Genomic DNA, 24,740 nt, shown 5'->3' with positions numbered 1-24,740 from the left:
AGATATGACGCTGTTTAAGCCAAGCCTGACGTTGCCTTACACATAAAGAATGATCCCAATCTTATCAACACAGCGAGGCAAACGTCTTATAAGTAATACACTGGTATCAGATCAGTACTCTGTATCAGCTAATACCCAAAGCCCAGGTGTTGTATCAGTACTGAAAAACATTGGTGTATCTTTAGTTTGCACTGTAGCTGCTGGAATGTTTTGATTGTCTTCACAGGTTTGCCACTGACTTTGTCTGCCTTTCACTCTTGGCCGGTACCTTTTTTTGGCGTATTTAAGGTTGTTTGCTTAAAGATTTAAACTTAAACAGACAACATATTGGCCTAAATTAGTGCCACCTAGAACGATTCTCTCCTTTGTAGAAGGTTTCAGTGCTTCATGTTTATTTATGGTCCTCTACAGTGTCTTTGAAACAACTGAGGATCCCGAAAGTCAGAAACCTCCTACACAGAGTGGCTTTGAGTTAATGGGACAGCTCTGCCAAGTCTTTCAAGTGAGTCACTTGACTTCAGTCAAGGCCAGTTGAACGTCATCAAACAGCATTACCTCAGGCACACAACAAACGTATCCAAAAAGTTTAGTTTAATATAATCAAAACAACATATTCATAATTACTGAATATTGAAATGTGTAATTAAGAGATGCAATTATTGAAGATTAAATTAAATTACCATGGTCAAGAGTTTGATTGATTGACAATACAGACAAAGACGTGCCATCTTTCAGTCAGACGTTCATTTTGTTGTTGGTATATTTAAATGTGCAGCCCACATGTAGGATGAGTTAAGTTCAAACAAAGTTGGTCCTTATGTCATTATGAGGAATGGCAGGACTGGACTGTGGTGCAAAACAGCTGAAGTATAAACAATATATTTTTTAATTAGCTTCAACATATGAAAATACTATTAGATTGACCTGCAGCTGTTACAGGTAAAACACATGTTTCACTTTTAAATATCTTAAACAGTATAAACTTTATAGATCAACTTATTTCTTGTAACATTTACTTTTTGACAAATGTCAGTTTTGGACAAAGTGCAAACAACTTTATATCCTTGTGCATGTCAAAAGAGAATTATAACATTTTATAAAGATAATCTTTAATGCCAATGTTTCTCTTATAAAAGACATTTAAAATATAAATTACTCCAGGTTTTCTTTTCCATATTGTTAAAACAAATGTACCTAAACAAGGCACACTCGCACCAGAAAACACCTCAAAAATACAATTCATATTTATTCAGGTTAACCTGTAATAATATGTGGTCTTGTTTATGCAAATAAAGTTGTGTGAAACTTAGTTTTCTTAAAAAGTTTTTTCTTAAAAAAGTATATTATTTTAGGTAGTCTAAAAGTTTCAGTTCTCTTTCATTCGTTTCAGTTAATAGTCATCTTGTAATAAGGAATCTGAATTTGTTATTGAATTAACAAAAAACAGGAGGGAATGATATTACATTTCAAGTGAACAGGAAGGAAAGTGCAAAGTCAGTGTGTTAATATGTGACCTTTTTCATCACTGTTTGGGACACCTGTCGGAGACAAACATGCCCAAAACTGTGGAATTTACTTGAGGGCAAAGAACATAGAAAACTTTTTGCGTTTTTTTTTCTTGCTTTCTTTAAAAAAACATTTATCGATCAACTATCTCAGTTTTATTTTAGGAGGGGGCTCCTAGTGGAAATCCACCTTTATGTTGGACCTCTGCCTGCACTGTGTGACCATCCTTCCAGCTACCCTGAGAGGTGGTGTATGTCAACTCTGCGTGTGTGTGTGTGTTAGCTGGTCCCACCGAGTGAACCTCGTCTCGTCAGGCTCTGCGTGCTGGAGCTTAGGCCTCGAACATCTGTCAAAGGGCTCGACTGAGGGACAGAACAAAAACACAAGATTGATTACAGAATAAAAAGGTCACTCCTAATAAGCGAACACACATGTCAGTATTAGTCATGTAATAATTTCTGTTACTATTTGGTTTCTTTTCTAAAATTGTTTGGGTCTCTGATAAACATAAAATAACTCAGTTCATATTTAGGAGTGCATATTTATTGTTATTCGTGTAATAATTATTGTAGGTGTGTTTGATAACCATCCATAACATTTCCATGGAGGTAAATCTACAATGAGTTCCGACAGAAACACCACAATAATAAAAAAAGAAGCACAAACCACTGAATTAAAAACAAGAGAACTTGGCAGAAATACTTATCTAATACATTCTATTGTCGTCACTGTTAACCTGATTAAATCACCAACAGTCTGCTCACCTGGACGCCATCCTGACTCTCTCTGGCTTCAACATTCAACACATTCAGAGAGTTTGCCCTCTTCATCCTAAAACAGGACACAACATCAGGATTTATCATGCTTATTATCACTAAACACACACACAACACCAACAGGCGAGTTTTTACTGAGATGGAAAGTGTTGTGGTGGAAATTGAGCTGCTACATATTGTCGTCAACAGTCAAGAGAACAGCCTCTATTCTTAATTTCAGTTTTTAAACTAAATATTAAATTATCAAGAATTTCTCTCATAATGAGAAAACAAACTTTTTTTTAGCATCAATATTCAACTTAAAACAGAACACCTCCATGAGTGAAAAACCTTCCCTCATGAATACGACCTGCTTTCATCTATAGAGGGGCGAGTTTCTGGGTTTAACACCTTTGTAACAGAATACATTACCCAGCATTCCTTGGGGTTGTTTCCTCGAGTCCAACTCCTCTCAGCTTGCGAACTAGTTTTTCACTGCTTCTACGAATCGACTCTCTGAGTTTGGTGAAGGAGCCGCTGCGCTTCAGGTTACTGAGTCCGTCCTGTCCGGACCCGCCGTCCTCAGCACCTGACCAGCTGGGACGACCATCACCTGCAGGACGGGAACAAACCGGCGTATGAATATGTAGTATTTAATAACATGCCTCCACTGTGTGTTCTTTGCTTTTCTATTACAAATGACAAAAATGTCGTCTTACTAGTTTGAATAACACTTAAGCAAGAACAAATGATTAATATCCCAATGCTGAACATCTGTCTCCAGTACAGATCTGGTTTTATCAACAAGAGAACTCGTGAAAATCGCAGGTGTAGATTTGTCCTTTATCAGACAGTCAATTTATGTTCAGTTGTTGTTCAGTTTTCTCTTAGATTTATGATTTTACGTCATAGATTATTTGGGTTTTTCATTACATAAACACATCAGTTTAACCTGAATATTAACCCCCCACACACCTCCATTTTTACCTCTTTTTATATTTGCTACAGTGGCCTTAATATACAGACTTAGATTTGTACCTTCCACAGATCCAAACTCCTTTTCATGTGCTCTGGTCAGGATCTCTTTGTAAAGAGCTTCAGCTTGTCTGTATTTGCCCTGCTTCAGATAACATGATGCCTGGGAAAGAACAGAAAAAGAAAGGGAAAGTGGATCAGTGAAAGAAAGAGGAGGGGCTGAGGGTTGTAAAATATCCCTAAGCTCTATTAGCAGAGAGACATAAGTGAAAGAATGAGTGAATGTTGTACACAGAGAAATGTTATAACCATGTTTTTCTTCTATGACCATATTTTATCAATATGATCAATATGAGCCTTTGCTTAGAATATTAACTTTAACTCATTAATAGATATGTCTTATGCATCTACCATTTAATATCCTTGTCTAAGTTGTTGGGTATGATATTAAAGTAAGCCCATAGTAGAGGAGTTTAGCAGGGCGGGGGGTTGAAGCTCCTTTCTGTGTATGAGTGCTACAGTCTATATGTGTAACAAAGAGATGTGTGGAGGAGTTTAGGAGTGAGCACCATGTGATGGATGTGTGTAATTTGTAACAAACGAAAAATGAGAGAGGAACAATGTGTCTTAAGACTAAAAAATGCTTTGGCCGATCTCAGGTGGTCATATTGCATCCTCAGTGAGATCACACACATCCTGTAGTTTGGTCTTAAAGCGTGCTGTCTCCAACAGCTAAAAGAAGGAGGAGACAATGTGTTGCTGTGCGAGTAACAAAGGTCGACTAAGTGACTGAAATATTGTGTTGAAAGGTATTTGTGTACCCTTTTCACCGATCCTTGATAAAGGCCAATTTTCAGTTGCCGCGAGACATTTTAAAAGTGAAGTTACAAACACAGAAGAGTGCAAGTAAAAACATTCACATTTCACAGAAATTAGACTCACTAGATTGTTCTTGGTCTTGGCCACGTTGGCGTCGTCTGGTCCCAGTTTGCTCTGGTAGATGTGCAGAGCGCGCTCGTAGTATTGCTCCACCTCCTGGTACTTCCCCTGGTTCTGACACAGCAGAGCCAGGTTGTTCAGCTGCTTGGCAACATCCGGGTGGTCCGTACCCAGAACCTAAGGGGCATTCAGACACAAAATACACTGAGGACGAAAAATGTATTATTCTCTCCATAGTCATGACAGTATCTGACACATGATATTGGTTAAACACTGAGGAATGTGTGTTTGTTTTCTCACCTTCTCTCTGATCTGCAGAGCTCTTTTACACAGCGGCTCTGCTTCTTTGTATTTCCCTCTTTTGCCATAAAGCACTGCCAGGTTGTTTAATGTTGCTGCAACCTGCACAAACACGCACAAAAACACACAATGTACATTAAATGTACAAGACTGCAGCTGTTGTATTCATTATAAAAATAATAATAATAATAATAATAATAATAATGTATTATTAAAAAGGGGAAACTTACAGCCGGATGGTCTATTCCAAGAGTTTTCTCTCTAATCGCCAGCGCGTCATTCAGCAGGTTGGCTGCTTCTTTGTATTTGTTCTGGTCTCTGAAGAGAAAAATAGTCACACTGTTTGTATACAGTGAAATGTGTCAGAGCTTCAAACAACCTCAAACTTCAAATAGCAAAGTTATCGGTTACATTCAAATGGGAGGAAAATCTGTTTGCTAAGTAAAGTCATTTGTAAAGTTTGTTTCCTCTTCCTTTCACGGACATGTCAACATGTCGGCTAAAAATAGAAAATAATTAATTGATTTGTGGTGCAAAAGTAACACCTGTCTCTAAAGCTGAAGACAAGATGGACATATAATTAGAGGACAATATATACGGACGACTCACCTGTACACCAGCGCCAGAATATTCAGCATGGTGGCTACATCTGGGTGGGTGTGTCCTGACGACTTCTCAAGGTCTTCCAAGGCCTGTTGAGACAATATATTTGGGAGTCGTTTGAACACATTTAATCTGTATCACAGATCGATTAATATAGGATTTTATAATGATGTGATTTTATATTGTTCTATTTTGTAGACACAACATCTACTGCATGTGTGTCCATCCCAGGAGAGGGATCCCACCTCTGTTTTGTTGAGAATTAGCAACAGTACAATTAGAATAGTTGTAGGGGAACAGTCTGCTCACCTGTTTGCAGAGTGGTACAGCGACCTCGTACCGTCCCTGGGATGCGTACTGGATGACCAGGTTGTGTAGCGTTCGAAGACGGGCGGGGATCTCATAGCCGCCCTGCTGGGCTGCAGCTGCTGCACTGCTGTGATGAGGCTGCGACACTAAACAACAACAAATACAAGACAAATACAATAACGTGAAGCAAAACCTGATACAAGTCTTTACATTTCATCAAGTAACTGACTGCAATTAAATACATTAATCAAAATAATTCCCTTTTAGAAAAATTTTAAAACTAAGTTAAGGTTGTTGTTTTTTTCAATTTTAATGATCTTATCAAAACGAGAAGGCGCTGTTATAAGGCTTAACTTCATACAATTAATACAAATACGTTCTCTGCCAGCAAGAACAAATTTAGCTGGAAAAATAATCTTAATACATCCCTGAAACTGTGCATGAAAGTCATTGTCACCACATGGGATTTCAGTGCCAAAATTTCACATGAGAGCTTGAAATGTCTTTGCTCTGTGTGATGAGTTGTTACCAAAAATACCGCAGCAGCAACAACACAGTGAAGGAGACTTGTTCAACAGTTCAGAAACAGAAAGTCATCGTGTTCATCAGTTCAGAACCTTTTACTTCTTATTCATATACACACAAAAAATACCTCATGTTAAGCTCTTTATTACTGTCCAAAGACACATTAAAGGATGAATTTATACCTCTTACATCATCCCGACAAAGTAAAGGCAAAAAGAGACATTAATGTGAATTCACACTTTAAGAACCCCCAGCTTACTCTGTGACTGCTCCTCGTCCTCTGTGGGGAAGAGGTCATCCAGAGACTCCTTGGTGGAAGACGTGTCTTTGTCATCCTGAGGAGAGAAACAAACACACTCACCAAGGAGAGAACTGCAAGTAAATCAACTTCTCAATGTGTTTAATCAACAGGAGATCTAAAAAGAGAACTTTAATGGAATAACATTTTATTAGCCTGACTAATCATTATTCTTGTACTATGTGTAACACGTCTGACTAACAAAACACCTGAAGAATTACCACCAACTCTTCAGCTTTATGGAGCTTTTTAGCCAATTTTAGCTCACTGGTTTGATTTAACAATAAATGTACTACATGAGCAGCGTCAGCATGCAGCTATTCTTCGTCAAACTCACTGTGAGCTACATGTCCAGCACCAAACTGAACACAATAATGGAACACTTAGCAGATATTACTCTGGACACCACACTAAAGCTAAAAGGAGAGTATATATTGGACTAAACTACCCCGAATAAATACATAGATTTTTGTTAAACTGTTTGCTAAAGTAAAACATCTGCCATAACAACAATATAAGGCTTTGTGTTTGCGGGGCTTTGTGTCTGCAGCTTATAAAGAAAAGTTTCATGACTATCTGTAGTACAGATAGTTCTGTGCAAACCTTTCTCAGATTGATTATATTTTGTATTTGAGCCTGATTGCTCTGAATTGACACACTGCAACATCCAGATGACGGCCCTGTGCCAAAATGAGCAGACACTTCCTGTGGGTCAATCAGTCCTGGGAAGTAGTTTTTCCACATTGGATCTTTTTGTTACTTTAACCCCTCGTTTGCTGGTTAAGTAGTGATAGCAAACTCTTCTTCAACAAACACACTCGTGCACATTTGTGTCTGTGTACAGTTAGTCGTCTCCTCACCAGCTGCGGCTCCTCCAGGTCGTATTTGCGTATGGAGGACATGAACTGCAGGTGTTTGTTCTGCTCCTCCAGGGTCACCACCTCCTGCTCCCTGTCCTGCAGCCTCTGCTGAGCACCTGCCAGCTCGTCCCTCAACCACTGGTTCTCCTGACAGAGACGACGCACCTGAGGAGGAAATAGAAGGAGGTGAGAAGACAGGTGAGCCGTGAGTTATGCAGAAGTTATGATAAAAACACAAAGAACAACAAAGACAACAAAGAATAAAACAGGTTGGATTGTGGAGTCAGTTACCTTACTCAAGAAAATATCAGACACTCTTTTATACACTTCATGCAGAGACTTACCTGAGCACGCAGCTTCTGTTTCTCCGCCTCCAGAGAACCCAGGTGAGCTGACAACGCCATCATCACCTGGAGGGATAAGAGGCACATGCCACACAAGGGATAAATATATAAAAAGGATATTAAAGAAATTTAGTTTATTTAGTTACATATCATCAAAGAACACAAACACATGGATTTTTTCCCACCAAATGAATGAGGTAATACAAATGGTTTCAAAGAATATTTTAAATAAGTCTTAATTTAATAATTAATATCTTCAAACGCATTTTTACCAGTTATAAGAACTCTGCCTGACCTGATCTTTGTGAGTTATATGTATATTGAAAGTTAATGTACCAAAATTCAAAAGTTGTGGAACTTGAAACCAAAACAAAAAGGTGACAGATGCTACATTGCTCCATAGAGCTGTCAGGAAATGCTGAGTCAGTGATAATTCTGTGGGTTCATCATTCCCATTCAAGAAGTATGTGAACCATTTTTGTTGTAAAAATACTAATTTGAGGTGCTTTATGTTACAAGTTACTACAAAGAAGAAAAGCACAACATAAGAAATCATCATGGCTTTGCCTCTGTCCTTTTCTTCTGTTCTTACCTGAGCCTCACTCAGCCCCAGCTCTATCCTCTCCAGTGATTGGCGGATGATGCCGGTCTTCTCCTGCTCCACGCTGCCGCTCTCTGATGCTGTCCGGCTCTCTGTTGGCTCCTGCAGGCTCTCCAGTAGGCTGCGGTTCTCCCCTCTCAGTGCCTCCAGGCCTGCGATCACCTGCTGTGTATTGCACAGAATCTCCTCTGCCGACAACATGGCTCCAACTCTGAGGTTCCTCCTCTCACAACAACTGACCTGGGAACAGCACAAACACAGAAACATGAATGGTAGAAGAAATGTTTAGCAGTACTCCTGTGTACTACTTCTAGTGTTTGTGAAAGGAGCAGTACGGGTAGAAGTGGAACAATAATAATAATAAAAGCAGTAATAGAGTTAGTAATACAGTAATCAAGTAGAACTGGCAGTAGTAATAACTGTTGTAGTAGTTGTGGCACAGCAATAGTAGCACAAACAGCAACAATGCAAATACTACTAAGTACAATCAGCAGCTAGAAGTAGCCTAGAAGTAGGAGTAGCAGTTAAATCACTGCCAGCATTTGTAGTATCAGTTAAAAGTACAAGATTTTTTAAGAAGATGGGCTGAAATACTTAAAAATAGTGGGAGAGGTGGCAGCAGAAGTAGTACTACTAGGGCTGCAAATAGTAAGGAGAACAGAGACAAGAAAATTCAAACCGTCAGCAAACACAAACTGGTTTTCTGGTTCCTCTTTCCAGTATTTTTTGAGCAGAATGTTTGACAGGTGAGGTGGACATATAGAGCTAAATACAAATAGTGCAGTGTATTACAAAACACGCAGACATGTTTGTAATCCAAATTAACGCGTTAATTCACAAAACACTTCCAACATAAATCTGTATATGAGGGAACAGAAAACTACAAAAAGAAACCAAATGTATTCGTCAATCCGTGAACAGAGAGGCAGTTTGTTATTGAAGATCATAAAAACAACAAACAACATTCAGGATTTCGGTCTCTTTTCCAGTCTTTCAAGGTAACTGATAACATTAAGCGTCAGAAACACACCTACTGTAATGTTATAGTAAGCAGTCAACATGCGCTTTGTTTACAGTGGGCGGCGCAACAGGCCTCAGGGTCAGTTTTCCAATACGTTAGGAATTAGCCTATGTATTAACATGATGTCATGGATTTTTATGCTAATTGAAACCCAACACAAACATACAATGACGACTGCGTCACATTACGAAACATTACTGTTAATTTATCTCACGTTTAATTAAATGTCTCCACTATGATTTGGGGAAAACATCCCAATACATAAGCTGTGTTTGATGAATGAGCTGTACAATACGATGTAAACACAGACAGATCATCATTTCAGATCAACAAAAAGTTATTTATAGCCTACCTGCTAAGTCCGGGCTCCGGCGGCGTGTTTCGTCTTTTTGTCCACTCTGAGCTGATGTTATTATTTATATTTAGAAAGCGGAACCTGTCATACACAGCGGAACATTTCCGCTCACGTTATCTTTCGGTTTATTTGAATGTTGTTGAACAGGTGGGACGGTAAAAAGTAGAAGCTGTAAATTATTCACCTGCTGCCTCCTCCTCGGCTCTCAGCTCCTCCTGTCATCACAGATTCATTAGCTTCAAGCTAGCAGCAGTAACATACAGCTTCCGGTTCTCACTGTCAAAGTAAAAGTCCGAAAATGCACTTGTAACCGGTATCAGTGCAATGTAATGACGACTTAAGCGTCAAAAGTGTTTAATTTTTAGTAAATAATATAAATATCATTAATAATATGAGTTCTAAGTTTCAAGAATGGTTTACATGGTAAGTAGTGCATGCTTAAAAAAATTACTCAAGCACTTCACAGAGGTTATTGTTTAGAGTTTCAATGCAGCTTCATACTCTTACTATACTACATTTCATAGGCAAATAATATTTGCTCCAATACATTTGTCTGACTACTTAATTTACTTTACAAGATTACAAGTTTTCATCCCCTTTCTGTCAAATACAATAAAGACACAAACTAGTTATGCCTTCCTTGGATTGTGCATTAAATTTAAATTTATATTCTCTTAAAATGTGGTTTACGTGATAGATACTGTATGTTTAACTCGAGTAGTTCACAGAAAAACACGCAACCTTTATTCTGAAGGCAAAGTCACTCGACTTCCTGGATTTGTCCAGAGTTGTCTGCGTGGCTTTATGAAGTTGAGGAGCTTACCTGATCCCATATTTCCCACCATGCACTGCGGCAAAGGGGTTGGACCGGCCTGTCCTGGCTGGGAATAGGCCACCTATCTGTCGGTGAGATGAACTGCCTATATGAGCGGAAACAGATTGTTATTGACAGATTATTTATGACAAATTATTAATTACAGATTAATATTGGTCTACAAAGGTATTCTAAAATACTATCTACATCTAATGACAACATAATGTTTATCTAATATCTGGGATTTAAAATGTCAATAATTTAAAGAATACTAAAGCAATGGTTTCCTTTTGTTGTGTTGTTGTCATCATGTCAAAGGTTAGCATGAGCATACGGTCAGATTAACTGGTGGTCCATGTGTGTCAATAGGTCAGTGTGGAACCAGCATTAGGGTTATTAATGTCACATCAGCTCAGCCTGAAGGAATGAGGTTTAAGAAAACAATTAACTTAAGTAACATTAAGACGTCTTTACAGCAGCTTAACATGAGGTGACTGCAAACGCAGAGAATCTAAAGAACAAATACTGCATGTATGACTATGTGTGCAGAGAGGGATTAACAATTGACCAAGTAACAAAATAGTGATAGCATTTTTTTTGTATTGAAAAAATGAGTGAGTGAGTGATGAAGTGGTGATGAGTATTTGTTTTGAATAAGAGTTGTTTTTGTCAAAATATGACTTCCTTAAGTTCTCGTGGTTTAACAGGTTCAGATGTCCTGTCACTTGTGGGCAGTAATGAAACATATTTTAAGGCATGCAACAAACTCTTGGAAACTACATTCGTTCAGTGGTGGAATGTAAGATTTCCTCAACTACTGAATTTAGGTACTTATGTGATTTTGAGGTACTTGTAACCTGCTTGAGTATTTTCATTTTAAGCCTCTCTATACTTAAACACCACAACATCTCAGATGGAAATATTATACATTTTACTCTCCCACACCTTTCTGCTTAAAACTCAACATACAAAACAAAACATTTGATGGGTTTATTAGAATATTGCTTATTGTTACAGTTTAAAATACCATACAGTACAAAAGTAGTTTAAAATATCCTTCATAGCAACCTGATCAACTACTAAAGTGATGTTTACATGTAATATACCAACTATAGACCAATAATATAATAATATAGCAGTGATAGCAGCAGCCAATACTTTTACTTGTGATAATTTAAGTACATTAAGCTGTGCATTGTAAGTTGGTTTGGTTTGCAGATATTCAGTGTTTACAGACTCTGGTAAAGGAGCAAAAACCTTCTGTAGATGGCGCTCTCATCTTTATCCAGGGAGTTACAGGGCTAACATGCTGCTAATGCTAATAACTATAGTGCTTATTAACATACTTTCCAAGCACATCATCACAGGCAGATAACCAGGATGGGTCTGTACAAAATGTAAGGTTAACTTAGATATCAAAGTTAAAAAATTATAATGAGGGAGGCAGTCGGCAGCCTGACAAACAGGGACTGACAGGAGTAAACGTGTGTGTGTGTGTGTGTGTGTGTGTGTGTGTGTGTGTGTGTGTGTGTGTGTGAATGTTTTCTGCTGCATGTGCCTGTGTGTGACAGTTATATGAGCGGGTTGACGGACGGCTCAGCTGTCAGGTAGGCAGAGAAGCTCCAGTAACTGACTGTGGTGGCTGTGCAGGCAGGGCACGGCCATATAAGGTCACCAGCCCCCTGGGGGAAGCTCCTCCTGGCCTGTGAGCTCCAGCCCTCCTCTACCTGCTGCTCAACATGTACTCACCCATAAGGGTCAGGCCTGGGATCAGGGTCAGGGGGTCAAATGATCAGGTTCTTGTGAGATTTGAAAAAGTCACTCTACAAATCAGATCAACAACATGACACCAGCTCTGCAGTGAAAGATGATGCATGAGAGGAGCAGGAAGTAGGAGGAGAGCACTTACAACAAACTCCTCCAAAAAGATTAAAGCTGAAACTGCTCAACAAATTCAACCTCAGCAAGCAGTGATGCATGTTTTTCTTTTTCAACCTTTTCATCATTTTGTGGCTTCAACAGCCATTGTATCTCACACTCTGTGCAACACATAGCTGCTCCTGGAATTAATATGTAGAATAAATAGAGTTTTGCCTTATTACTTCATATTGCCAAATAAACCATTACGTAGTGTTAACTCTTCTCTCTGGTGCTGAACTGTGCAGGGAAACCAACAATGTCCCATGGTGCTTTGTGGGTCAGAGTTAATTCTTACCTCCACCTCTGACCTTGCAGCAGAAAATAGAAAAACACTTTATTTGTTCATCTGTTGAAAACATTTTTATTCCCTGTACACACTTACAGCTGTCCTCCATGCACGCAACTATTGTGTTTGTTTGAAATTTAGCATTAAACTGAACCACAATGTTTCAGCTTCTGTTATGTATTTAATGTTTGCTGTGTTGTGCATTTTCATCATATGACTTTTACTAAATATTAACTTTTCTGTGATGCTGACAACACTGAAATGAGTCATGTGTTTTAGTTTGTCTAGACTGAAGAGGGGACAGAAACTGCTAAGTGAAAAGCTTAGCCTCTCTAAATCACTTCAGCCTTCTCAATCCATTCATAAACCCCACTGACCTTTATAATAACTGTTAACTGTCTTTGTTCTTCGGTAGAGTATTAATGACTTCTGATTACACACTCTGATTTTTCAGAATCAGAATCGGGTTTATTGCTAAGTAGATTTGCACATACAAGGAATGTGCCTTTGTATTTTGATGCAAAACAATGAGCACAGAAATAGAATAAAAACAAAGCCAGTAAACAGCAGTCTCTTACTGTCACAATACTTAAATAAAAATTATAAAAATAATAAAAAACAATACAAATAGCCAACAATATTATACAAATATGTAAAAAATAAAGTGTAATGGAAGAGCTGTACAGTTTGAAAAGAAATCATATAAGCAGTAAAACCTTTTTTTCTCCTTTCTTTCTCTCACACAAACACACACCTAAGAATTGAGTCAGCTTACTTTATGATTTAATATATCACACCATTTTATTTGCAGAGCTGCAGCGTCCCGCTGGGAGGACACATTAGCAACATGGCCTAAGATTACAATGTCAGCACTAAAAATAAAGCATCATGATGGAGCACCCTTAATCGTTTATCTTTGACTCCTCCCCTTCTTTAAACTAAAGATCACATTTTTAACAGAAGAAGAATGATGTAAACATTTTCACAAGTTTTAGCCGTAGTCAGTTTCTCATGTTTTCCATTGTGTGAGCTGCTAGGCACAGAGAATGTGATCAACTGTGAGACAGGCAGTGGGACAATCCAACACTGCTGCTGACGCCACACAGACAGACGACAGTAGGAAGGAATGAGTGTACCCTCTGAGGTCAGATACATACGTGCGTAAATATATATGTAGGCATATACATGCACATGGATTGGTATAACAAAAGAACACAGGTGTGCATGGTAGAAATAACTTCATGGATATGTGCACGTAGACACACCTATAGTCAAAATATTATGCAACACACACACACACACACACACACACACACACACACAAACACACAGAGCAGCGGAGATCTGCAGGGTTCAAATGTAACAGCTGTCTTTGCCAAGATCTCATTGATGTAAAATTAGAAATGAATGACTTTTAGAATGAATGGGACAATCACACACAAACACACACACACACACACACACACACACACACACACACACACACACACACACACAGATGAAACCATCTGTCTAGTATCACATGACAAAAAACTAGTGTTAGCAGCCTGCTGTAGTATGCCTGCACCACTGCTCAAGTTACAGTTGTTTAAGTTCATTGACGGACAAGAAAGTCAAATTGATCACGTGTCCACCTCCTTGACGATAAAGTTGACAGACAGAACACAAAGTTGTTGCCATGACAAAGTGCTTCACTCACATCTAAACAGTTTCAATGATGTGGGCCATTGAGAGTTTCACCAATTCAGTATCCAGCCAAATGTGTAACATGGTCAGCATCTGCCCGGAAAAGTAGCAGCACTTTATGATGTCACAGTGAAGTTGACATCTGACCCTTGTATATGAATGTCATCACATTATAATTTTGTGTCCTATTTTTGTTAAATGTTGTCATGATAAACATGAATTCTTTAGTTACACCAAAAACACAGTTTGTGAATTCACAGCGACCTTTGACCTTTAACCACCACATTATAATCAGATCAGTCTGATTGAGTCTTGAGTCTAAGTGGACATGAGTCGAATTGGATGATATTCCCTTTAGATTTTCTGCTTCCTGATATATCACAGAATAAAGGGATCAATGAACAGACAACCCGAAGACTCGATCAGAACTGATTAATGTGACATCAGTGAGCTGTGCAACATTTCGGATGAGCCTCCTGTAGATTCCTCTGTGAGCCCTTTCACATGTGACAGTACTGCAGGCTTAAACACACAGTTGTGCATATGTAAAAAGATGAACAGGAAATTATACATGACAAATCATTTTGACATTCCCAGATATTATGCTTTTTTCTCTCCACTTCTGCCCTGTGTTTATTTTTCAAGGGTTTCATTCAAGGGTGCATGAACAGATGAATGGACAGAGGGATCGCAGGAGGGACAGACAGACTGACAGCTGAGTCGATGCAATTCAATCAGGAGAACGGGTATTGGAGAACGGAGGGCCTGGTGAAGCGACACTAAAGATAGAATCCGTCAGTTCACCCCCTTATCCCCGTCCCATGTCCCTCTCCTCCCTCAGGAGTTACACAGGTAGCTCATGTTTCAGAGAAAACTCTCCATCACCTTCACAAAAATATGATAAATAAGTTACATAATCCAACAATTTCAGTTTAAACAGTTTAATGTTTCTCAGTAGAGATGCATGAATAATCAATGTTGATTTTCCTGCAGGCGCTTCAGCATCCAAACACACAACACATCCAATCGATTTCACCAGTGTGAGAACACTACACTTAAAGCTCTGCACCCTGCATCTTTCGATTACTTCTTCTATTAGTCTTTCGTCTGTGCAAGACATAAAACAACCAATCACTTCGGGTTTCAACATTATTGAACATCAGACTATGTAGGATAACTGCATACTACTACATCAATATTCTTTAAATAAGCAAATGTGTTCTGTTGAAAATGTTTTGGAACACAGATTGTATTTTATCAGCACGATGAGCTCACTCAGAGAGTGCCGACCTCCACCTGGGCCTTGTCCCTGAGTCAGATCAGGATCCCCTCTGAAATTGTTCTTCTTTGGCCACTTTATCACACTTCCACCAAGTTTCACCAAAATCCGGCCAATAGTTTTTCTATAATCCTGACAAACAGACAAACAAACAAATATCTGGCACCTACATTTACCTGTAAGCAACCTGTTGGCCATCAGTTCAGTAAAAGGCGTCTCAAGTGATGACTTCATGTTGTTTCCTCTTTAAACTAGTTTTTCACATATGCAGTAGTGATCCACAGCATCTATAAAAAGACCTCTCTCAATCCTGATTGAATTACTAACGTAGACCTGAAGAATCATGAACAGCAAAGTGCTTCACGTCCAATTATTAATCCTGATACCTCAGGAAGTAGCTTCCTTTAGCTAATCATCATTTTAAAATATAACCAGATTTTGTTGAAAATATAGTTGCAGTGAACCAGAGAGATGAATATCCTTCACTGATGATTTTTTCAACGTTGTTCACAAACAAACACAAAGCCTAACATCTCATTGGATAAAACACCTTCACTCCTTCTCAGCTTCGCTCATTCCACTCCGGCACTTTTCACCGTGTGACAGACTTAACATGCACACATCGACAGAGTCGTCTTACAAATGCCTGGGTCTATTTGTGGGCCCCTCAAGCTGTTAACAGGAGTTTTTCTTGCTCAGGCTCAGGGCTTGTATGTCTGAAACAGACTGTTCGGGTCACAGCCGAGGAATCCACAGAAGGCATGGGGGCATCTGCAGCTTCCTGAGATCTGCATTCTTTTTCATAGGACTGCTTTCCTCTGAGTTAATCGTGTTATGGCTTTATATGTGGGGTTTAGAGGTAATTTTGTATCAGCTAAAGTTTATAATCAGTATAATATAATTATAAATATAACAATCATTGAGTTTACGATCCCTATGTTAATTCTGTAAAAGACAATGCCATGCTAAACATCAACAAAAACCACAACAACTAGCATTCAGGGGTAAGATCACACCTTGAACTTAAGGTCAATTTCTTGTTGCATCCTGTTGTTTCATATCAAACCACTTTTCTGTATTTCTTCCTCTTTTCCTGCTCAGTGCAGGAACCAGAAGGACAAATGACGGAACTTTAAGTTGATGTATGATATAGAAATGTGCGTCAGTGGACAACAGTGCCAGTTGCTCCTGGCAACACCCATGTGTGAATGTGTGAATACTTGTAACCCTCTACTGCTCCCTTAGGCCTCTGCTGTGAATAAGAATCAGCCATCAGGCTGAAGGCCAGCTCAAACAAGGTTCATACAGATATGTCTCAGTGACTCCAACACTATTACTTAAAGTGTTACCTAGGAATCAGAACCGAACTGAGTAAAATAAGCACTAAAATACAAACCATACAAACAAGAACTTGGAAAAATGTGATGAACAAGAACAATGACAAAATACCCAAAAAAGATGAATGAATATCGTTTCACAAAAATGTAACAATGACTGATGCAATGGATTCTGTGAGTTTCCACCACCTGAATGCATGAATAGATGGCTGCACAGATTTTGAAAATGCCCACAAACAACAACAAACTGAATCTCGAATGAGACCCATAACATAGATCAGACTGTGCGAACCATCGTCTTTCTTATCAGGCTGTATAAAATAGATCAAAACCACTTCATATCGTCTCGAATAAAATACTCGAAAATACTAGAAAAAGATAACAGAAATTCAATTTCATGTGATTGAATATGCACTAAGCCCACGGAAGTGTTCAGCCATCTGATTCACTGCACACCCTCATGAGATCCAGATAGAATCATTATAAATGATTCACACAGAGTTCCTAGTTACATAACTGTCCTTGGTGCCTGCTTCCCTGGGGCAGCTGCAGGGTTCTGGGGCTGTGGGGGTGCTGCTGGTATGGGTGTGTGTGTGGGAAGGGAATACTGGTGGATAGAGTGACAGTCTAAACTGGGATACTGGATCTGTGCCATGGTGGCTTATACGCAACAGAGCTAGGTTGTCTGAATGGGCAGAAAATGCACAAAGCTCAACCTTAGAGTTTTATTGATGAGAAATATTTTACTTTTATTTGGAAGAAGAGTTAAAACATTGTTTAAAGCTGCTGCAATTCCCTTAATGTAATTAACAGCTGCACTGATGTCATAAATACTTGACAATATTTCAATAAAAAGCCTCATTTTGTGTCATTCTGTGTTTAATCTAAAATGGTTTTTACTTACTTTCAGATTTTGTAGTGTACTCATTGAAAACAGAGTCAATTATTTAAGGCACTAAATTGACAGGCCAAATATTTTTGTTACAGTAGGTAGGCGTGTCTGTCTGTGTGTTCTTGCACATATGATTGAATCCATAGTAAGTAAGCAACATGCAGTGACATGGATAAAGGCTAATTTGAAAAATCATGTTTGGATGGTCAGGGCAGCTGTGAAACTGGAGCGTTGATTTAGAGTGAGTCTCTGTATCCCTACAGTCAAGAACACAGTAATTAACCTATAGGTTGTATTTTGTGTCAGTATGTTTTCTTTGCAAGAGAGTACAAACCCAAAGTGGACTGAGGAATATCCATCATTTGACTCTGAATAGGCAGATAATTAATGTTCATTTGGTATGTAGAATTTAATATCATCAGCATATCATGATAGACAAAATAAATGTTTATAATTGTTTTGTAATACAATTCTTGTTAAGAACATCAATACTTTAAATACATAAAACAATATGAGTTGCTATGAAAAGCTAGCTGAAATGTATACTGTCCAAACATTTGACTTCATGTTCTCAGTTGTGTTTTGGGGGAACCTGGATCTTATGTGAGACTGCTGTCTGCGTCAGACTCTCTCAGCTCCAACCGTAATTTGTACTTTGTCACATGATGTGGGTGTGATTTAATATCTGTCGGCGGTTAGATTACTGAGGTCTATCACATTACCAGAACGGGGTAATGACACTGGCACTGGGACAGTACAGAGCTGGGCTTGATGTTTTACAATATGTGCCAGATCTTGCTCTGAGTATAACCTTCTGTCAGACATTATACTAAATATTATACTTTATATTAATATGAATCTTCTGAAAAAAGCGCAAGAGACACACTCACTTTAAAGCTGTGCACAAATACATGTTTTAATATCAAAAAGACGCTACGATTACTTTTTCCTCCTCTGACCTGCCAAATAACTTCAGTTAGGACAGCCTGTCACTATGCATCACTACAAGACATTCACACACTGAGCAGTAACATATCTTAAAGTCACACATGCAGACAACTCCACTTAACAAATTGGTAGGTGAGAGAGCCACAGCTGAATGAAATCCAATCTGTAATCATGTATATTACAATAATGTAATCTAAGACAAAATGGTTATTTTGACTCCTGAATATGATGACACACAGACCTCCAGTTACTCTGTTCATCTGGGACACTTATGAAACAACGAGATTCAGGACAGTACATCTGCCCACATGCCCACAACCAAAAGGCAAAACCATCAGCACCACCTGTCCCTTTTATGACAAAAAAACAGGTGGAAGGCCTGAAACAACATGAAGCTACGCAGTGTCGCACATACAATTATATTCTGACAACAGTAAAGATGACACACTGGTGTTTATTATAAATACAAGCATATATTTCTAAGATTGAAGGTGCTGTTTTTTGTTATCAGGCTGAGTGCTTGTCTTTGTGATGGCTGGGATGGGGCTGGGGGTTTGGGGTTACATGGTCGGAGAGAATTGAGGAATTTCCTTCACCCACTCCTCCTTCATGTTGTAGTTTTTGTTGCTGTTAACATTAAAATGAAAAATGAAAAATTAAAGCAATGTTACAATGATAAAACAAGTCTCTCATATTCTTTTAAATTTGCATTTAATGTCATTTGTCAGTGTCATCATACTGGGCTTTTGTCTAGCTATTCTGGAATATTCACACCAGCGCATTGCATTTAGATTTGCATTCTCTGTAATGTTAAAGTTGCATGAAAGATTTAGGCCATTTTTAAGTTGCTCTCCTTGTAAACCACAGAAGTGCATTATGTCCTCCATTCAGTCCTGCAGGCTCCTATCAAGCAGCTACAAGCTGGCAGGAGGTGAAAGGTTGGACTGGATGGCTGCAGCTGTTGCCCTGTCTCTCGTCTCGAGTGTTGTGTGATGTTCGTTCTTGCCTTTTAGAAACTCACCCAGGCACAGAAGACCCCTAGTGACCAATCATATCAGGGGACCCCAACTCTTGTCAGCCAATAGGGACTGACGTCTGGGTATAAATGCTTAAGTCCTTCAGCTGGCAGAGTTGGGCAACCCCTATAATTGGTCGACAGGATCTGATCCCGGGATCTGTTACCGCTTTCTTTTCTCCTAAGCAGGTAAAAAGGCAAAATAATTCTTTAATCAGCTTTTTGATGTATCCGTGGGAATGTGGTGTTTTTTTGTTTTTTTTTGGACTAAAACATTTCAGGGGAACATTTTTAACTTTATCGGGGAAACAGATTCCTCCTTTGGTGAATTCTGGAGCTGTGAAAACTTTTTCTCTTCTTGCACTTTTGTCTTGGATTCCTCCCAACCCTTGCACATTTTTCCTGATTTGGAAACTCTGCCGTGACTCTGATAATTCATCTTTCAGTGCACACTGTAGTGAAACATTCATTGAAGAACTTGAAGGTCTTGGGTATTGGTAGCACTAGTCTGCTGCTAAAAGGATATTTAAAGTATACGGCAGTGTAGTGTCACAGAAACAGCTGTGACTATCTGTCACCTGTTGCTGACGCTAGCAGGACAGGCTTCCAGAGTGTCTGGACTAGTTTAGGAGCGCTTGATTTAGTCATGGAACATGTGGAGCCATCTAAGAAGCATGCAGTGCTTTGACCTTTAAGTGTGACAGGGGTCATCAATCACCTCAAGCCACTGACAGTTGTAACCTCTGTGTGACGGAGAGAGACCTCTTTTTAATATCTATTCTGATTGATTATGCAGCTCATTCATTCTTCTGCGTTTACACATTTCTACTAAGTTATTGTGTTAAAGTTAAAGATCACGAAGTTCCTAACGTTTTACAGGAAAAAACTAAATTATGTATCAAAGTAAAAAGGGAGAAAGCCAAATATAACTAGTTTTATGCATTTGTGTGCTGTTTTTAGTCTTAAAAATGTTGATTGGTGCATTAGTCTGAGGCTGAATGGAGTGAGAGTGAAGGGAAATCATTTATCGTAATGTGCTGCACACTGTAGCTCCCTGCAGAGAGGGGGGGGCTGCAGGATAAGAGGGGGCACAGCCACACTATTAATAATCTGCACTGTGGAGGGTGGGGGTTTGGGACAGGTGGTGAGACAGTCAGAGAGGCAGGACAGCAGGGGGGAGAGCATGTAGACAGCACACACAGACAGACAGAGAGAGAGAGACAGTGAAAGAAAAAAGAAAGACAGAATGAGAAGGTGTCTCCTCTTCACCAGAAGACTCATAGACAAGACACTTGAAAAACTTGGAGAAATTCCAGATAAGAAAGATGGTATTCATCAGATCACTACAATGTGTGTATGGTTGCTTTGTTACTTCACTGCAACAAGGAAACATCAAGTAACATTTGACAAATACAGTTTGTGTAGTTTGAACAAAAGTCAATGAAATAACTCTTTAACATTGCAGTCTCACAACCAAATAAGCATTAGATAGACCAATAATACCTCTTTTTCTTGTCTCTCAGACGGAGTAAGAATCGCAACCATGGCAAAGAACTGCCACAATGACTACAAGATGAAGTTCACCCTGGACGACGAGTTCCCCGATCTGTCCCTGCACAACAACCACATGGCCAAGGTACAAACCCTACTCTGACGTGTGTCCATCCTGTGCACAGGCAACAATAACTTTCAGCATGACACTGTTATGTTCTCAACCAGCAATTAGCTTACTCTGTTTGAAGCAGTAGTGCTAAGATACTCCCATGTGACACAGCACAACTTAAAAGACATCACAACAGCATTGGTTGTCATCTTCTGTAGGTGTTGAACAAGGACATCTATGGCAAGCTGAGGGGAAAGTCCACCCCCAGCGGCTTCACCGTGGATGACGTCATCCAGACTGGTGTTGACAACCCCGGTAAGAAATAACAATTATCAGCGTAGAGATTAACCAGCAAAGATTGGATTTGACCAAAGTAAACACTTTATGTAGCCAAATGTGAGTTCTAATCATGTTAATTTGTTTGACTTGCCTCTAAACCAGAAATTGCTAGCATCCGTCAGTACTGCTTAGGAAACAGGACTTTTATGAGCTGAACTTGCTAGCAATGGTACCAACTTCCTCTTCCTCTTGTCCCAAAGGCCATCCCTTCATCATGACTGTTGGTTGCGTTGCTGGTGATGAGGAGTCCTATGAGGTCTTCAAAGACCTGCTGGACCCCATCATCTCCGACCGTCACAGTGGATACAAACCCACCGACAAGCACAAGACCGACCTGAACTTCGAGAACCTGAAGGTGAGGAGCCAAAAAATGTGTGACACTTTTGGTTCAGATGCCAACAGAAGGAAGGAAATGGCTCATTGACAAGCTGACAGACCAAATCAAAGCCTTACATTTATTAAGTTTATGAAATAAATAGTTTGGTCACTGGTTTTGAAAGCAAAAAGCTTTAGCATACATAACCGTTTACTCAATGATAATATCTGTTTTGTTTTTCTGTCCCGCCTTCTTCTCTCAGGGTGGTGATGACCTGGACCCCAACTATGTGCTGTCCAGCCGTGTCCGTACCGGCCGCAGTATCAAGGGATTCACCCTGCCCCCCCACAACAGCCGTGGAGAGCGCAGAGGCATTGAGAAGCTGTCCATTGAGGGTGAATAGCAAACTAATAAAAATAACCCAAACTGTGAATCTAATACTGTTTGTGTGATGCTGGATGTAACAATCTGACACCGACTCTTTTCCCTTGTTCTTTCCTCTCAGCTCTGGCTAGCCTGGAGGGTGAGTTCAAGGGAAAGTACTACCCCCTGACAGGCATGACCGATGCCGAGCAGGAGCTGCTGATCGCTGATCACTTCCTCTTCGACAAGCCCGTGTCCCCCCTGCTGACCTGCGCCGGCATGGCTCGTGACTGGCCCGACGGCAGAGGCATCTGGTGAGAATCACAATATGATTACCAATTTGACTTTAGGATTCTCCCAGTAATGAGAGCCAACAGATGTTATATGCTCTGTGCTATAATAAACTGCCTATGTAAACACAACATATAGTTAACAAACAACCACCCTCTGAGCTAAAACCTCCCACATGCCTGTCCCAGGGCAGCCTTTGAAACTTCCACCATCTGTCTCTTTCTCTCACAGCTCTGACATGAGAAACTTGATTACTGTTTAAAGCATCTGTTAAAGTGTGTCATGAATGTGTGTTAAGCTGCAGCATGTACTACCCTTTGCAGAGGCTTGACATACAGTCACTGTCACTGTGTAGCTCACATAATTCATAGTATCAGGCTTAGTGTGTTCACCAGGGTTACATTTTTACTTTGACGTTTCTGTGAGAAACGTACCAGTAAAACTGCAGATTGTATTCACTGTTTTGTATTTAATTGCTTGCTTAAGAACATTATGTCCTCTATTTATTCAAATGAAACTGACCTGAATTTTCTTCCTCCAGGCACAACGACAGCAAGTCCTTCCTTGTCTGGGTGAACGAGGAGGATCATCTGCGTGTCATCTCCATGCAGAAGGGTGGCAACATGAAGGAAGTCTTCAGACGCTTCTGCGTTGGCCTGCAGAAGGTAACACATAAACATGCACAGATACTTTAACACATGAGTTTGCACGCTTCAACTGGACACATGGAAACAAGAGTTAAAGCCAATTAATTTTCTCTGACCAAAGAACCTCGTATAGTTACTTTTTGGTACAGCAATAACTAACATGATGTAAATATCCAAACTTTTTAAATGGACCTTTTCATGGTTTGTTAACAGTTGGGTCTAGTTAGCATAGTGACATCCTTGTGTTATATTTGTACCATCATGCATTCCTCTTCCCCCTGTCAGATTGAGGAGATCTTCAAGAAGCACAACCACGGCTTCATGTGGAACGAGCATCTGGGCTACATCCTGACCTGCCCCTCCAACCTGGGAACCGGCCTGCGCGGTGGCGTGCACGTCAAGCTGCCCAAGCTCAGCACACATGCCAAGTTCGAGGAGATCCTGTCCAGGCTGCGTCTGCAGAAGCGTGGCACAGGTACTGAAAAGAAAAAAAAGGTTACATGGATGGTGTCAATGATAGTGACAAGTTAGCATTATCAGAGCAGGCCTTCCGAGAGTGTGAACTAACAGCAAAATGAGCATTTTGGAGCAATCAAATATTAGTGCATCAAGTGTACTGGGAACTGGTGCTGGAGTATAGTCACTGAAAAAAAGAATTATCAGCCTAGATAAACATTCGTACCCAGATTAGCATGCAAAGAACTTACTGATTTAATCCTTATTAAAAATACAATGCAGTTATAAAAAAAAAACAATGTCTGTCGATCATTGAACGGCTATGATAGTTCAGGTTTTTGGATAAACGAGACAAAAGTTTTCTATAGTTTTGAATTATTTGCCGCATTTTTTTCTGCTGGGAGCATTATTCATTCCACAACGATAGGGAGAGACATCTCTCAGGAAGTATATCTTCTCAAGGATAATATTAATAATTTATATTAGTTTTAATTTGTTATGTTTGTCAGGCAGTGGTATACAAGCAACTCCACACTTTTTGACAGAAGCCTTAACCTTCTCCCCTTCTTTCCCTCCAGGCGGTGTGGACACAGCCTCCGTGGGTGGTGTGTTCGACATCTCCAACGCTGACCGTCTGGGCTCCTCCGAAGTGGATCAGGTCCAGATGGTGGTTGATGGTGTCAAGCTGATGGTTGAGATGGAGAAGAAGCTTGAGAAGGGAGAGGCCATCGATGGCATGATCCCCGCCCAGAAGTAAAGTGGACAGACAACCAGTGACTTAGTGACTGTCTGTGTTTGTTTTTTTATATTATAAAAAATGAACGGGTAGCCTTGTTGTAAAGTTATTTTACTGGTTTCGGCCAACTGGCTACTTCCTGCTTACTTCTATCCATCAAGAAGACACTCCACTTTTCTCTCTGCTCCTTTCCTTCTTACTTCTGTTAACCATCTTTTCTTTTCCTGTATTTTCTCTTTCTAACTTCCTGTCACTTTAATCATCTTGCTTCCCATCATCTGTGTAACATCCTGGGATCAATCCTTGCATAGTCTGGTCATGGCTATGTATATGCACCAAAAGAATTTTTTTTTTGGTTGTAAAATATATCTGGACAAATAAAACTATGCCCCATGTAACAATCAAACCTTCTCCCTCGTGT

At 39.6% G+C, this 24,740-nt stretch overlaps 2 protein-coding genes across 2 annotated transcripts; one reads left to right on the top strand and one right to left on the bottom strand.

Annotated features, from left to right (window-relative positions):
* Positions 1 to 1,052: 1,052 nt before the first annotated feature.
* On the bottom strand, positions 1,053 to 9,581 carry klc3 (kinesin light chain 3). The gene is made up of 14 exons (XM_069668267.1): positions 9,389 to 9,581; positions 8,007 to 8,255; positions 7,415 to 7,480; positions 7,071 to 7,235; positions 6,150 to 6,247; positions 5,388 to 5,514; positions 5,085 to 5,167; positions 4,706 to 4,793; positions 4,476 to 4,577; positions 4,179 to 4,352; positions 3,300 to 3,399; positions 2,694 to 2,874; positions 2,271 to 2,337; positions 1,053 to 1,868 (listed from the first exon to the last, which is right to left on the bottom strand). The coding sequence occupies exons 2-14, from the start codon at positions 8,214 to 8,216 to the stop codon at positions 1,785 to 1,787; spliced, it is 1,545 nt and encodes a 514-aa protein (XP_069524368.1). The 5' UTR covers positions 8,217 to 8,255; positions 9,389 to 9,581; the 3' UTR covers positions 1,053 to 1,784.
* A 10,102-nt stretch (positions 9,582 to 19,683) lies between these two features.
* Positions 19,684 to 24,725, top strand: ckmb (creatine kinase, muscle b). Its single transcript, XM_069668249.1, has 9 exons — positions 19,684 to 19,757; positions 21,092 to 21,204; positions 21,390 to 21,486; positions 21,711 to 21,865; positions 22,089 to 22,221; positions 22,332 to 22,503; positions 23,022 to 23,145; positions 23,413 to 23,602; positions 24,162 to 24,725. Exons 2-9 carry the CDS (start codon positions 21,112 to 21,114, stop codon positions 24,338 to 24,340), a joined length of 1,143 nt encoding a protein of 380 aa, XP_069524350.1. The 5' UTR covers positions 19,684 to 19,757; positions 21,092 to 21,111; the 3' UTR covers positions 24,341 to 24,725.
* Positions 24,726 to 24,740: the final 15 nt, after the last annotated feature.

The sequence above is a fragment of the Semicossyphus pulcher genome, unplaced genomic scaffold (genome assembly GCF_022749685.1).
Source record: "Semicossyphus pulcher isolate SPU_LCO1_2020_fin unplaced genomic scaffold, fSemPul1.0.p SCAF_19, whole genome shotgun sequence".
NCBI lineage: Eukaryota > Metazoa > Chordata > Actinopteri > Labriformes > Labridae > Semicossyphus > Semicossyphus pulcher.
This window is presented reverse-complemented; position numbering and strand designations above follow the sequence as displayed.

Excerpts from the sequence above, each read along its gene's own strand:
- klc3 (XM_069668267.1), bottom strand. The coding sequence starts at position 8,216 with ATGTTGTCGGCAGAGGAGATTCTGTGCAATACACAGCAGGTGATCGCA. Across the intron at positions 7,236-7,414 it reads AACAGAAGCTGCGTGCTCAG|GTGCGTCGTCTCTGTCAGGA; the intron begins GTAAGTCTCTGC and ends TTTCCTCCTCAG. Across the intron at positions 4,794-5,084 it reads ATTCTGGCGCTGGTGTACAG|AGACCAGAACAAATACAAAG; the intron begins GTGAGTCGTCCG and ends TTTTCTCTTCAG.
- ckmb (XM_069668249.1), top strand. The coding sequence starts at position 21,112 with ATGGCAAAGAACTGCCACAATGACTACAAGATGAAGTTCACCCTGGAC. Across the intron at positions 21,487-21,710 it reads GACTGGTGTTGACAACCCCG|GCCATCCCTTCATCATGACT; the intron begins GTAAGAAATAAC and ends CTTGTCCCAAAG. Across the intron at positions 23,603-24,161 it reads TCTGCAGAAGCGTGGCACAG|GCGGTGTGGACACAGCCTCC; the intron begins GTACTGAAAAGA and ends CTTTCCCTCCAG.